Source organism: Gorilla gorilla, chromosome 18 (genome assembly GCF_029281585.2).
Source record: "Gorilla gorilla gorilla isolate KB3781 chromosome 18, NHGRI_mGorGor1-v2.1_pri, whole genome shotgun sequence".
Classification (NCBI taxonomy): domain Eukaryota; kingdom Metazoa; phylum Chordata; class Mammalia; order Primates; family Hominidae; genus Gorilla; species Gorilla gorilla.
The window spans coordinates 31,497,273-31,510,704 of record NC_073242.2 but is presented as its reverse complement, the minus strand read 5'-3'; the positions used below and the strand labels follow the sequence as shown (position 1 = coordinate 31,510,704).

The following is a 13,432-nucleotide window of genomic DNA, read 5'->3' as shown; positions in this document are numbered from 1 at the left end:
GTGTGTGTGTGTGCGTGCATGTACGCGTGCAAGCACGTGTGTAATTCATCTTAACTGAAAATCTCATCTCATGGTTTTCCATTTTTTTCTCTACTCATTACTCCATATTCTTCCTAACCTTTCAAAAACTCAACCTTAACCCCTATTATGATGAACTCTTCAGTGAAAAAATGGAGTTAATTGCTGATATTGAAAAATCAAGAGATGGTATATAAAATCCAGATTTCCAGTTTTTCAGAGAAGTTGGAAGCTCTGGCAAAGCATGGTAGTGGTTGGCAGACTTGAGTGGCGGTTGTCTCCTTTCAATTTGCCACAGTCCCCCTGAGGATGCTCCGCTTACTTTGAAAGCCCCTGAGGCCCCTGTGGCCCTGGAGTTTGCGTTCCTGGTTTAACATGGCTGAGCTCATGTCCTTGGTCAGAGAACAGATCCAGAGCCAGACTTCTAGGGTTGAATTGGGGCTCTGTCACTCAGAAGCTCTGTGACCTTGGGAGCTCCTTTAACCTTTCTGTGCCTTAATTTACCCCTCAGTAAATTGCAGCTATTACTGCCTGTCTCTTAAGATAATTGTGAGGATTAAAGGCACTCAGCTCAGTGCCTGGTCGGTGATGAGCATTCAGGAAAGAAAATTATTTGGTGCTCACTGAATTTTCACTGGAACTCTGAGATATAACTTAGCTGAAAGGCGTTGTAAAATTATTTTATACTCTAAACACGAATTCCCTCTGGGGCAGGAAACCAGGAGGCTAGGGGGATAGGGGTGAGAGGGAGACGTTTCCCAGAATACTTTTTTGTACCTTTGGATTTGGAAACACACGAGTGTATTAAGTGTTGAAAAGTAAAATGAAACCTGAATAATAAAAATACGTTCTACTTAGGTTCACTGTACCCCAAAACTAAGCTTGCCTTTGTATCTTGTGCCCCCGTTTCCTCCCCTGCTTCGTTCCTCAGAGCCGACGACTGTGGAGCTCCATGTGGATGGAGTCAGTGACATCTGCACAAAGGGCGGGGACATCAACTTTGTCTTCACTGGGTTCTCTGTGAATGGCAAGGTTTGTCTTTGGAACTTGATTATTTTTCCTGTTCACTCTATAATGTATACTAAATCCTTTTTTAAAAAAATGCAGGATATTTTAACCTGGGGACTTTGATCCCACAGGGGACCCATGGATAAGTGGCAAGGGAGCCTGTGAACTCTGTACTTCATCCTGTGTAGAACGCAGCAGGTGTATTTAGGAGTGAGATTGAGGTTGCTGGTCGTCCCCTCTGCTCCCAGAGCATAGGCTGTTGGTGTTTTAATTTTTTAATTTTTTTTTTTTTGAGACAGGGTCTTGCTCTATTGCCCAGGCTGGAGTGCAGTGGTGCAATCTTGACTCACTGCAGCCTCCACCTCCCAGGTTCAAGTGATTCTCCTGCCTCACCCTCCCGCTCCTTCACCCTCCCGAGTAGCTAGGATTACAAGTGTGTGCCACCATGCCTGGCTAATTTTTGTATTTTCAGTAGAGATGGGCTTTTGCTGTGTTGGCCAGGCTGGTCTCAAACTCCTGACCTCAGGTGATCCGCCTGCCTCCACCTCCCATAGTGCTGGGATTACAGGTGTAAGCTGTGCACCCAGCCGCTGTTAGTGTTTATGTCAGGGATGGCCTTTTACAGGGATGCCGAATTGGAAGGACGCACTCTCTAAGCCTTGTGACATCTTGCTGTCCCTGTGGGTGAATTGAAGTCAGCTTCTCCTAGAGAGAGCGTGCATCTGCTTCTGACACTTACCTAGGAGGATTCCCATCATTTAAGTTCTGAGATTTTTTTGGACCGCCATGGTGGTGTGAATTTAGAGTCCTAACGGTTGTGTGCCCCAGCTCCCGCGATTCAGATTCTCAGGGGAGAGTGGTTTTTCCTCCACCCGCCCTGTGCCTGAGGTTGAGATGTGCTTCCTTCCTTCCTGTCCTTCTCTTCATGATGGGCTTCTTTCTCCTCTACCTTTGCGGTGAGGGGGAGGCCCTTCCATCCCAGCTGTATGTGTGGGCTTCTTGTTAGAGATGGGGATCTTGGGTAGTTTTTTCTTTATCGATGGTTTGCAAAATAATGGTGAATCTTTTTTTATTTTTATTTTTATTTATTTATTTTTTTGAGACAGAGTCTCGCTCTGTGGCCTGAGCTGGAGTGCAGTAGCGCAGTTTCTCTCACCACAACCTCCACCTCCTGGGTTGGAGCAATTCTCCTGCCTCAGCCTCCCCAGTAGCTGGGATTACAGGCGTGTGCCACCTGACCCAGCTAATTTTTATATTTTTATTTTTATGTATATTTACTTTTTTTTTTTTTTTTTAAGATGGAGTCTCCCTCTGTCGCCCAGGCTGGAGTGCAGTGGCGCGATTGCAGCTTACTGCAACCTCCGCCTCCTGGGTTCAAGTGATTCTCCTGCCTCAGCCTCAGGAGTAGCTGGGATTACAAGCATGTGCCATGATGCCCAGCTAATTTTTGTATTTTTAGTAGAGACGGGGTTTCACCGTGTTGGCCAGGCTGGTCTCAAACTCCTGACCTCAAGTGGTCTGCCTGCCTCAGCCTCCCAAAGTGCTGGGATTCCAGGCGTGAGCCACTACACCCACCCAGACCAATAATGGTGAATCTATAACTGATGATGTCTTAGATTCATTGAAATAGAGTCTTATTTTACTGTTACTGTTCCCTCTCCTACCTCATCCCCAGGAAACATATCCATGATTTATATCATCTTTTCAGTGGGATTCTTGACCCGAAGAGGGTTCCTGGCTCCACCTGGGAGTTGTAAGCAGGACTGCCAGTGCTTTGAGAGGAGGGTGCTTTGCTGGGTGGGCCCTAACTTTCTTCTCCATGGCAGGTCCTCAGCAAAGGGCAGCCCCTGGGTCCTGCGGGAGTTCAGGTGTCTCTGAGAAACACTGGGACCGAAGCAAAGATCCAGTCCACAGTTACACAGCCTGGCGGAAAGTGAGTAGCGTCCTGTCTCTTAGTGTTGCCTTTGAGCCAGGCTCTGACAGGGGTCATGGAGCTGGGTTTGGGAGTTTGGATTCAGGGAGTTCTGGGTTCAGATCCTGATTCAGCCTCTTAACTTTGGGTGAGTTCATGCCCCTCAGAGTGCTGAGTTCCCCACATGTGAAATGGAATCCATTTGACCCATCTTGCCTAGCACTGATGGGATGATTAAATATGAGTTCATACTGGCCAGGCATATTGGCTTGCGCCTATAATGCCAGCACTTTGGGAGGTCAGGATGGGAGGATCACTTGAGTTCAGGAGTTCGAGACCAGCCTGGACAACATAGGGAGACTCAATCTCCACAAATAATTTAAAAAATTATATCAAGTAGAGTCCCACGGGGGAAAAAAATTAGCTGGGTGTGGTGGCATGCTCCTGTGGTCGCAGCTACTCGGGAGGCTGAGGCAGGAGGATTGCTTGAGCCTGGAAGGTTGAGGCTGCAGTGAGCCGTGATCATGTGCCACTGTGCTCCAGCCTCGGCAGCAGAGCAAGACCCTGTCTGAAACAAACAAAAAAAGAGTTAATACCCATAAAGCACCTGCTTCAAGGCCTGGGGCTTAGTGGGTCTTCATTTAGCAGCTCAGCCTGGCTCTGGAGCCTGCCAGCCTGGGCTTGAATCCCAGCTCCCCCATTTGCTGGCTGGTTGACCTAGGGCAAGTTCCTTAACCCCTCTGTGCCTCAGTTTCCTCTTTTGTAAATGAAGATAATTGTGGAACCTATCTCCTAAGGTACTGGAAAGATGAAATTAATATTATTACTTCAAGCTGCCTGGCATATTAGCTCAAATAGGTTAGCTCAGTTATGATTAGAAAAAATCATTATCACTATTATATCAAAACTGTTTTGTAGTTGGAACTGATGCCTAGCTGACCTTGCTGAGTCAGATTTAAAGCATTTATTTAATGGATGTATATAGTTGAGTTGTAAATGTTAACAGATATGCCAAGATTAATACCAGAATAGTTCAAACTGATAATTCCGAAAGCGTTCAAATCATTACTAACTCCGTTAGTATACAAACTGACTAAATTGCAAAATAGAAGTTTATAATGAGTCTGTCAGTAAGTTATTCAATTTTAAAGTTATTACTGTTGAAACTAGTTTTCATTTTTGAAATAACATTTACTTCTGCTTGACTGGTGCCTCTCCAGCCCTGGTGTGTAGCAGGAATATGGAGCTGTAATTTTTTTTCTGGGCTAGTAATTTGGTGTTGACCTTACCAGAAAAAAATAGTGTCTTGAGCCTTCTGAATACTTTTCATCTGCACTAACTGAAACAATGAAACATGTAGCACTGGGCTATTATGAAAATGAAATAGAAGCTCAATCTTACCAATACTTGTAGTAATGTGATTTCCAAGCCCTATCCAGTTATTGCAGGCAAGATTTGATACAATAAAATACCACAGAAGAAGAAATCAAATGCGTTTTCTAGTTCATTTCACTGGACTTAGCCTTCTAATTTGTCAGTTGCCTTACAAATTTGAAGGGATAAACATGTTAGTATACTGGCAGCAGCATTTCCAGCTTCAGCTCGGCTCACTCTGGTGTTAGTCTGTCTATGGCTAGTAGAGTAATTTTCATCAGCTGCTGGTTTCTTATCTCAGTTGCTTTGTGCAAAAACCCAGAATGACTTATCTGTGTTTCTCTAAAGCCTTTTTTCTGGGATTCAAAGCTTGTGATAGTTTACCCTGCCCTGTGTCATTTGCATCATCTTGGGTCAGCGTCCCCCTCAGCCTGTGCATCTGTTCTGTTCTTTTTCACCCCACTTCTCCCTTCCCATGTGTTTCCTTGGACACTTCTGTCCCCTTCTCCTTGTCAGTTCATGCCTGTCACCTCTGTCAAACCCAGTCGAATGTTCTGTGACTGGTCCCTGCTGTGCTACAAGGATTGGTTTTATGCCAGAAATCCTTGAGATTAAGGGAGACGTAAGCACTCCTCTTTCCTATCAGCACATGGAGCACCCCTCTTGGCACACAGTAAGTGCTCAATAAGCGCTCTTTTATGCAGATTTGTACAGTGAAGGATTGAATTTCATTCATGCTCATTTAACAAGCTAATGGAAGTTTGCGATAATTCCAACATTGTTTTCTTGTGCTGCCAACATTAGTCATAGAATTAGAAATACTTGGGTTGTTTGGAGAAAGTTAAATGGTTATTTTTTATGTCTTAGGTTTGCATTTTTTAAAGTTCTGCCTGGAGATTATGAAATCCTCGCAACTCATCCAACCTGGGCGTTGAAAGAGGTGAGTGTGACAGCTACGTCTATAGCCATGCCAATAATATGCTGGTCTTGGGACAAATGTAGGGCTTTTCAATTTAGGATATGAAAAGAATTTATGGTTTCTCCAGGACTAGATGAAGAACCAATGGTGCTGTGGTTTAGTTTGGTAGTTATTTATAAGGTGTAACTCCTCACTGTAGCAGATGTTGCTTGTGTTAGTTTCGGTTTTAGGTGACAGTGTTGTCTTCCTGCTGTGAAATAGATCTGTTTTATTAACTATAGCTATTTTAAACTAAATCAACAACAGAAGGCCCTGACGAGATTTATTTGTTGTTCTTTTTTCAGCCTGAAACAGAAATCTGTAAATATACTAAACATTCTAGAAACTGTGGTACGCGTGACCAAGGAGAATGTATGAGAATGTTTATTGCAGCTTTGTTTGTAATAGCAAAATATTGTAAACCACCTAAATGCCTTTTAAGAGAAGAATGGATTGGGGTTCCATCATACAATAGGCTGCTGTATGTCAGCAGTAATGAATGAACCAGAGCTACATATATCAATGTAACTACATTTAAAAACAGAGTTGAAGGAAATATGATTTTAAATACTTGTGATAATCATTTATGGATACAGTCTTTTTTTTTTTTTTTTTTTTAAAAGACGGAGTCTCGCTCTGTTGCCAAGACTGGAGTGCAGTGGCATGATCTTGGCTTATTGCAACCTCGGCCTTCTGTGTCCAAGCGAGTCTCCGGCTTCAGCTCCTGAGCAGCTGAATTACAGGGATGTGCCACCACACCCAGCTAATTTTTGTATTTTTAGTATATATGGGATTTTGCCATGTTGGCCAGGCTGGTCTCGAACTCCTAGCCTCAAATGATCCACCAGCCTCGGGCTCTCAAAGTGGTGGGATTACAGGTATAAACCAGTGCACTCGGCCAGATACAGTCTTTTTTTTTTTTTTTTTTTGCAACAGGGTCTTGCTCTGTTGCCCAGGCTAGAGTACAGTGACATATTCATGGCTCATTGCAGCCTCTGCTTCCTAGCCTTAAGCGATCCTTCCACCTTGGCCTCCCAAGGATCTGGAACTGCAGGCATGTGCCACTGCCCCTAGCTAAGGATACAGTCTTTTTTTTTTTTGAGATGAAGTCTTGCTCTTGTTGCCCAGGCTGGAGTGCAATGGGGCGATCTCGGCTCGTTGCAACCTCCGCCTCTTGGGTTCAAGCGATTCTCCTGCCTCAGCCTCCTGAGTAGCTGGGGTTACAGGTGCCTGCCACCATGCCCAGTTAATTTTTGTATTTTTAGTAGGGACAGGGAGGATACAGTCTTATGTAGAAAAGTTATGAAGACATGTATGGGAATAGCAGACGCTGTTCAAAATGATACTGACTTCTAGAGAAAGAGGGAGGAGGGGGACTTCGGGGTACGCCAGCATCTTGAATTGTATTTTTTTAAATTTCTTTAGCTGGTTAGAAGGTATGTAAGTGTTCTTTAGCATATCTTTTTTTGTTTGACTGAAATAGTTTATAGTCAAAGATCAAAAAAGGAACTCCACCTAGCAGGTGAGGTTCTGTAATAGCCGTGAAAGACCAAATTGAAATAAGACTTAAGGGACATCTTGACATGTTAGCTTCTGTGTTAGTATTGAAGCTGTATCTCATTTTTGCTAAAGAAGCATTGGAATCAGTATTTCAGCTTCTACTCTATCTGTTTTATTATTTTTACTCTGTAGGTTTTACGCACTTATAATTGATGATAGTTTCACACCTAGATGTCTCTTCTTACTGTTTATGACTTTTGGTTTTGGGGGTTTTTCTCTTCTGCAGCAACATTTAAAAATATTTTATTCGAGGCTGGGCGCAGTTGCTCATGCTGTAATTCCAGCATTTTGGGAGGCTGAGGTGGGTGGATCACTTGAGGTCAGGAGTTCGAGACCAACCTGGCCAACATGGTGAAACCGCATCTCTACTAAAAATAGAAAAAAATTAGCCAGGAATGGTGGCATACACCTGTAATCCCAGCTACTTGGGAGGCTGAGGCAGGAGAATCGCTTGAACCTGGGAGGTGGAGGTAGCAGTGAGCCGAGATTGCACCACTGCACTTCAGCTTGGATGACAGAGTGAGACTCCATCTCAAAAAAAAAAAAAAAAAAAAAAATTGAAATGAAAGAGCTTACACATTTATAAATATATATAGAAGAGATTTTAAGGTTTACATTGTATGTTAATTGTCTGCATAGAAGAATCTGAGTTTATTAATATGAGATTGGGATTTTCAAGTAAAGCATGTTGTTAGAAGTCAGGATAATGTTTATCCTCCTGGGGTGTTAGTGACCGGAAACAAGTGTGAGGGCACTTCTGGCTTGCTGGTGCTATTCTGTTGGGTAACCAGTGCCCAATTTGTGACAAGCCCTGTGCTGTGTGCTTAGAATCTGTACACTTTTCTCTGTGTTTATTGTACCTTAACAAAAATGTTTAAAAATATACACATATTGTGAAAAGAACAACTTAAGGCAAATTAACAGAGTTTAATTGAGCATAGAACAATTTGTCAATTGGGCAGCCCCCTGAGCCAGAATAGGTTTACAGCGACTGTGGCACTGTTGCGTGATTGGAAAGGGTTTATGGACAGAAAAAGAAAGTGACGGACAGAAAGTGGAAGTGAGGTACAGAAACAGTTGGATTGGTTACAGCTGGACGTTTGTCTTATTTGCACATGGTTTGAACAGTTGGCTGCCTGTGAGTAGTTGAAGGGTGGCTGCTTGAATTGGCTGAGACTTGGCAACACGTACAGAGAAACCTTTAGGCCAAACTTAAAATATGTAAGGAGGCAGCTTTAGGCTAATCTTCAGTTAACACTATATATCATTAAAAATAGAAAAGAAGGCAAAATATGCTCATTAAAAAAATTGGAACATATAGAGGAATATAAAGCAGTGGAAACATTTTGGAAGCTGGAAAAGTATACAAGTAAAATAGCACCATATAGACAAAATCATTATTGTTTACATTTTGCCACATTTCCTTTCACTTCATTTTGGGCATTAAAAAATAATGATAAGCCAGGCACGGTGGCTCACACCTGTAATCCCAGCACTTTGGGAGGCTGAGGCGGGCGGATCACCTGAGGTCAGGAGTTCGAGACCAGCCTGGCCAACACGGTGAAACCCTGTCTCTACTAAAAATACAAAAATTAGCCGGGCGTGGTGGCGAGCGCTTGTAATCCCCGCTACTTGGGAGGCTGAGGCAGGAGAATCTCTTGAACCCAGGAGGTAGAGGTTGCAGTGAGCCGAGGTTGCACCATTGCACTCAAGCCTGTGCGACATACTGAGACTCCGTCTGAGGAAAAGAAGTGATCATACTGAATAAGCAATTTTATAGATTACGTTTCCCAGTTAATATTTTAGCTTCAGCGTGTCCTCATGTTGTTAGGCACTTTGCAAGTGTTTATTTTTTTACAGGTTAAAATCTTTTTCTGTTACAGGCAAGCACCACAGTGCGTGTAACCAACTCCAATGCCAATGTGGCCAGTCCCCTCATAGTTGCTGGCTACAATGTGTCTGGCTCTGTCCGAAGTGATGGGGAGCCCATGAAAGGGGTGAAGTTTCTTCTCTTTTCTTCTTTAGTAACTAAAGAGGTAAGCAAAGAAAAGAACAAAAGAGATGGTGTGAAGGGCAGGAGGGTGTTGGATTATAGACCAGAACGTACTGTTTTAAAAATGCAGGTCTGAGTTGATTTATCATTTTAACACTTAAGAATATCGTCTGTCTCAGGCCGGGTGTGGTAGCTCATGCCTGGAATCCCAGCACTTTGGGAGGCCAAGGTGGGTGGATCACTTGAGGTCAGGGGTTTTAGACCAGCCTGGCCAACATGATGAAACCCCGTCTCTACTAAAAATACAAAAAATGAGCCAGGCATGGTGGCACGTGCCTGTAGTCCCAGCTACTCGGGAGGCTGAGGCAGGAGAATTGCTTGAACCCAGGAGGCAGAGGTTGCAGTGAGCCCAGATCGCGCCACTGTACTCCAGCCTGGTGACAGAGCAAGACTCTGTCTCAAAAAAAAAAAAAAAAAAAAAGTACAATTAAATTATTGACTATAGTCACTCTGTTGTGCTATCAAGTAGTAGGTCTTTTTTTTTTTTTTTTTTTTTTTGGAGTGAAGATCTCATTTCTGTTACCCAGGCTAGAGTGCAGTGGCATGATGACAGCTCACTGCAGCCTCGACTTCCTGGGCTCAAGTGATCCTCCCACTTCAGCCTCCTGAGTAGCTGGGACTACAGGTGTGCCCCACAATGCCTGGCTATTTTTTGTATTTTTAGTAGAGATGGGGTACTGCCATGTTGCCCGGCTAGTCTTGAAATCCTGGCCTTAAGCGATCTGTCCGCCTCGGCCTCCTAAAGTGCGGGGCTTACAGGTGTGAGCCACCACACCTGACCGAGTAGTAAGTGTTACTCATTCTTTGTAACTATTTTTCTTGTACCCATTAACCATTCTTACATTCCCCAGCCCACTACCCTTCCCAGCCTCTGGTAATCACCATCCTTTCACTAAGAGAGCAGATCTTAGGTGTTCTCATCACATAAACATCCAAAGACAACTATGGGAGGTAATGAATAGGGTAATTAGCTGGTTCATGGTGATCATTTCACAATTTGTGTATACATATATCTCCAAAGATCACATTGTACACTGTAAATGTATTCAATTTTTATTTGTCAATTTTACCCCTCTAAAGCTGGGAAAATGAAATAAAATAAGCATCCTGGGTAGGACTAGCTGCATAGTTTTCAGGGCCCAGCACAAAACGAAAATGTGGGGATTCTTGTTATGAAAATTATAGGAATTCTGGCTGGGTGCAGGGGCTCACACCTGTAATCCCAATACTTTTGGAGGCTGAGGCTGGGGAGTTGCTTTGAGTCCAGGAGTTTGAGACCAGCCTGGGCAACATGGCAAAACTGCATCTCTACAAAAATAAATAAAATAAATAAATAAATAAATAAATCAGCCGGGAATGGTGGTATACATCTGCGGTCCTAGTCACTCAGGAGGCTAAGGCAGGAGGACCGCTTGAGCCTAGGAGGTTGAGGCTGCAGTGAGCCATGTTCATGCCACTGCATTGCAGCCTGGGTGACAGAGAAAGACCTTGTCTCAAAAAAAAAAAAAAAAAAAAAAAAATTATAGGAATTTCAAAATGTCAGCATCAGAGTGGGGTCGTCTAATTATGGGGCCTTGTGCAGTTACCCCAGGCAAAGAAATCCTCTCTTGCTCTTGGCCCTTCTTTGTGCCTGAAAAGCGTGAGAAGAGGGTGTAAGCAGGACAGAACCACTTTTATTTTTATTTATATATATATTTTGAGATGGAGTCTCGCTCTGTCGCCCAGGCTGGAGTGCAGTGGTGCCATCTCGGCTCACTGCAAGCTCCGCCTCCCGGGTTCACGCCATTCTCCTGCCTCAGCCTCCCGAGTACCTGGGACTACAGGTGCCCGCCACCACGTCCCGCTGATTTTTTTTTTTTTTTTTTTTTGTATTTTTACTAGAGACGGGGTTTCACCGTGTTAGCCAGGGTGGTCTCCATCTCCTGACCTCGTGATCCGCCCGCTTAGGCCTCCCAAAGTGCTGGGATTATAGTCGTGAGCCACTGTGCCCGGCCAGAACCACTTTTCAAAGATTTTGTTTGAAAATCTGCCTTTTGATTTTGTACTTGATTTTGGAATTCTTTATTATTATTATTTTTTGAAACGAAGTCTGGCTCTGTCACCCAGGCTGGAGTGCAGTGGCGCGATCTCTGCTCACTGCAAGTTCCGCCTCCCGGGTTCACGCCATCCTCCTGCCTCAGCCTCCCAAGTAGCTGGGACTACAGGCGCCCGCCACCGCGCCCGGCTAATTTTTTGTATATTTAGTAGAGACGGGGTTTCACTGTGTTAACCAGGATGGTCTCGATCTCTTGACCTCGTGATCCGCCCGCCTAGGCCTCCCAAAGTGCTGGAATTACAGTCGTGAGTCACCGCGCCGGGCCTGGAATTCTTGATGCTTTAAACAAAACTTAACATCTTGCCTGACATGTTTTTGTGGCCCAACAGGATAACTAAAACGCCAGCATTAAAACTCAGTCCCTGGCAAGATGTTGTCTGTGATCTCCTTCATCTTCACGACAAGATCATCTAGGGTTGTATGCTAAGGTTAGCAGCAGAGGCTCAGTGGAGTCGACCCTGCAGGTGGGAAGCCACACTTGGAATTCCTCCATCATGCTTAGTTCACCTTGAGGACTAGGTAGCTATCTAATGGCAGAATGGTTTCAAAACCCAAGTATCTGTGAAGAGCTTTCTCTTTTGTTAATTCTTCGGTCCAGCTCAGTGCCTTCCAACTGTTCGAGGGGCATAGTTATTACTTAAAATGATTACATACACAAGTACATGCGCACTCTATAAATTATGGTTGATTTAAAGGAATCTCAGGAGTAATTTTGACCACAAATAATTTTTCCTCTTCTGTACTAACTATGGAAATGAAATGTTTGTGTAATATATGATTTCATTTTGCCAGAATATATGAATACTTCTGTGAAAGTGTCCTGAAATAAATGAAATGCTGTCTCTGCAAAAAAAAAAAAAAAAAAAAAAAAAAGTTCTTTGGCTGTGACATGGACATGAATAAAAAGGTTATAACTAGCATCAAATTCAAGCATTTGGTTTTATTGCTTATGTGAACACAGCATGGAACATCTTTTGATTCACGTTTTCCCCATTCTTAGTCGTGTTATCTGTTCATGACTATGCAGGTGGTTTTATCTCTCAGGGACATTTGGTCATGTCTGGAGACATTTTCAGTTGTCACAACTGGGGATGAGGTAATGGTGCTACTGGCATCTGGTGCGTAGACTTCAGGGATGCCAGTAAACATCCTGCAGTGGGTGGAATAGCCCTGCACGGTAGAGAATGATCCCCTCTAGATGGTGTCAGTGCCCTCTAAACATTACGCCCTGGGCTGTACCCACTCTCTGGATGTGAAAATGCAGGCCTAGGGAGGCTAAGCACTTATTATTTCTTTGTAGTTAAAAAAAAGTCCATCTTGTTCCAGGAAGGAACAATTTAATTTCTAAACATGTGGCATAAAACAGAAATAACTAGGAAATCGGTGGAAATGTGTTTTCAGGGGGAGCGTGTAGACTGAGGACAAATTTTCAGGCTTCTATTTGTCCGGTGAGGTTAGTGCTTGTGTGCTGGGCCAAGTCAACATCCTCTTAGCGGTGTCTTGTCTCCTTCCTGATTTAGAAAAGGCAAACCCACCTGCTGTCATGAAAAATACCTTCTAGAAGCTACCGGGTAATTGGGTGATATTTCTGGATTTGTCTCCCTGTCTAATGTACATCAGTTAAACTTTTGACTCTTCAGCGCCTCTGGAGAAAGTAATAATCGGAAACTAAATCGACTTGGTTTTTTCTCTCCCCCTTTGCCCCGTATTTGTAAAGATTAATCTTCAGTATCTATGAGTGCTGGGTGATTTGCGGAAACTGCAGCTGCTTTATCAATATCAGCTTGGCCTCCACTGATCAAACCCTCATTTAGGCGTTCACTGCCGTCTGCTGGAAACAGCCCAGGGATGAGGAGGGAAGGGAAAAGGCCACTTCGGGAAGCCACCTTGCCTTGGAGTTTCCGTCGTTTTCCGAGGTGAGCTTGGATGTCACTGCTCAGCACAGTTGATTAAAGAGGGTCCTTGAGATTGGTGCTGTGAGTGAGTCACTGTGTGGGAAGAAATCCCGATGGTGGCAAATATGAATAAAGCGTCGGTGTAACTGTCCTGGCTGGATTGTTTTTCTTCATCTCACCATACTGTTTTCCCTCTGCATGTGTCTGACCTCTGGCGGGCTTGCAGATAAAAGTGATGCATCTTCATTTTGTCGGAGGAGTTAATTTTGTGTGTATTCCAAGGTAAAATTATACTCACGGTGCTTATATCTTGGGCACCCACTGTGCGTTGGACACTTTCCATAAATTAACTCAGATTTTTCTTAGCAGCTTGCTATGGCTCTTCACTGTTTCTCCAATTCGATTTACAAAACCTTGATTTCAATGGGATCCCTGTTTGCTCTTGCAGACTCTTCACTCACCACCTGCTTTTCACCCACTCCACTTCAGCTGCCCTGAACTTTCTGTTGCTGGAATTGACTTTGCTCACTCACACCTCTGGTCCTTTGCACATGCTGTG

The 13,432-nt window shown here is 43.8% G+C and overlaps 1 protein-coding gene across 4 annotated transcripts in view; it reads left to right on the top strand.

Moving 5' to 3' along the window:
• LOC115933349 (BOS complex subunit NOMO3-like) overlaps positions 1-13,432 on the top strand; it is a 39,198-nt gene that overhangs the window by 9,780 nt on the left and 15,986 nt on the right. The window contains exons 4-8 of one of the 4 annotated variants that reach the window (XR_010131346.1): positions 950-1,050; positions 2,853-2,959; positions 5,180-5,252; positions 8,714-8,866; positions 12,696-12,894. Coding sequence is in view for 3 of the 4 variants with exons in the window: in XM_063699605.1 (XP_063555675.1) it covers positions 950-1,050; positions 2,853-2,959; positions 5,180-5,252; positions 8,714-8,866; positions 9,411-9,470 (494 nt within the window). In the remaining variant the exon portion in view is untranslated. Of the gene's footprint in view, positions 1-949; positions 1,051-2,852; positions 2,960-5,179; positions 5,253-8,713; positions 8,867-9,410; positions 11,904-12,695; positions 13,025-13,432 lie in introns of those variants that run through there. The other 3 variants (XM_063699606.1, XM_031007113.3, XM_063699605.1) reach the window with 3 other exon arrangements.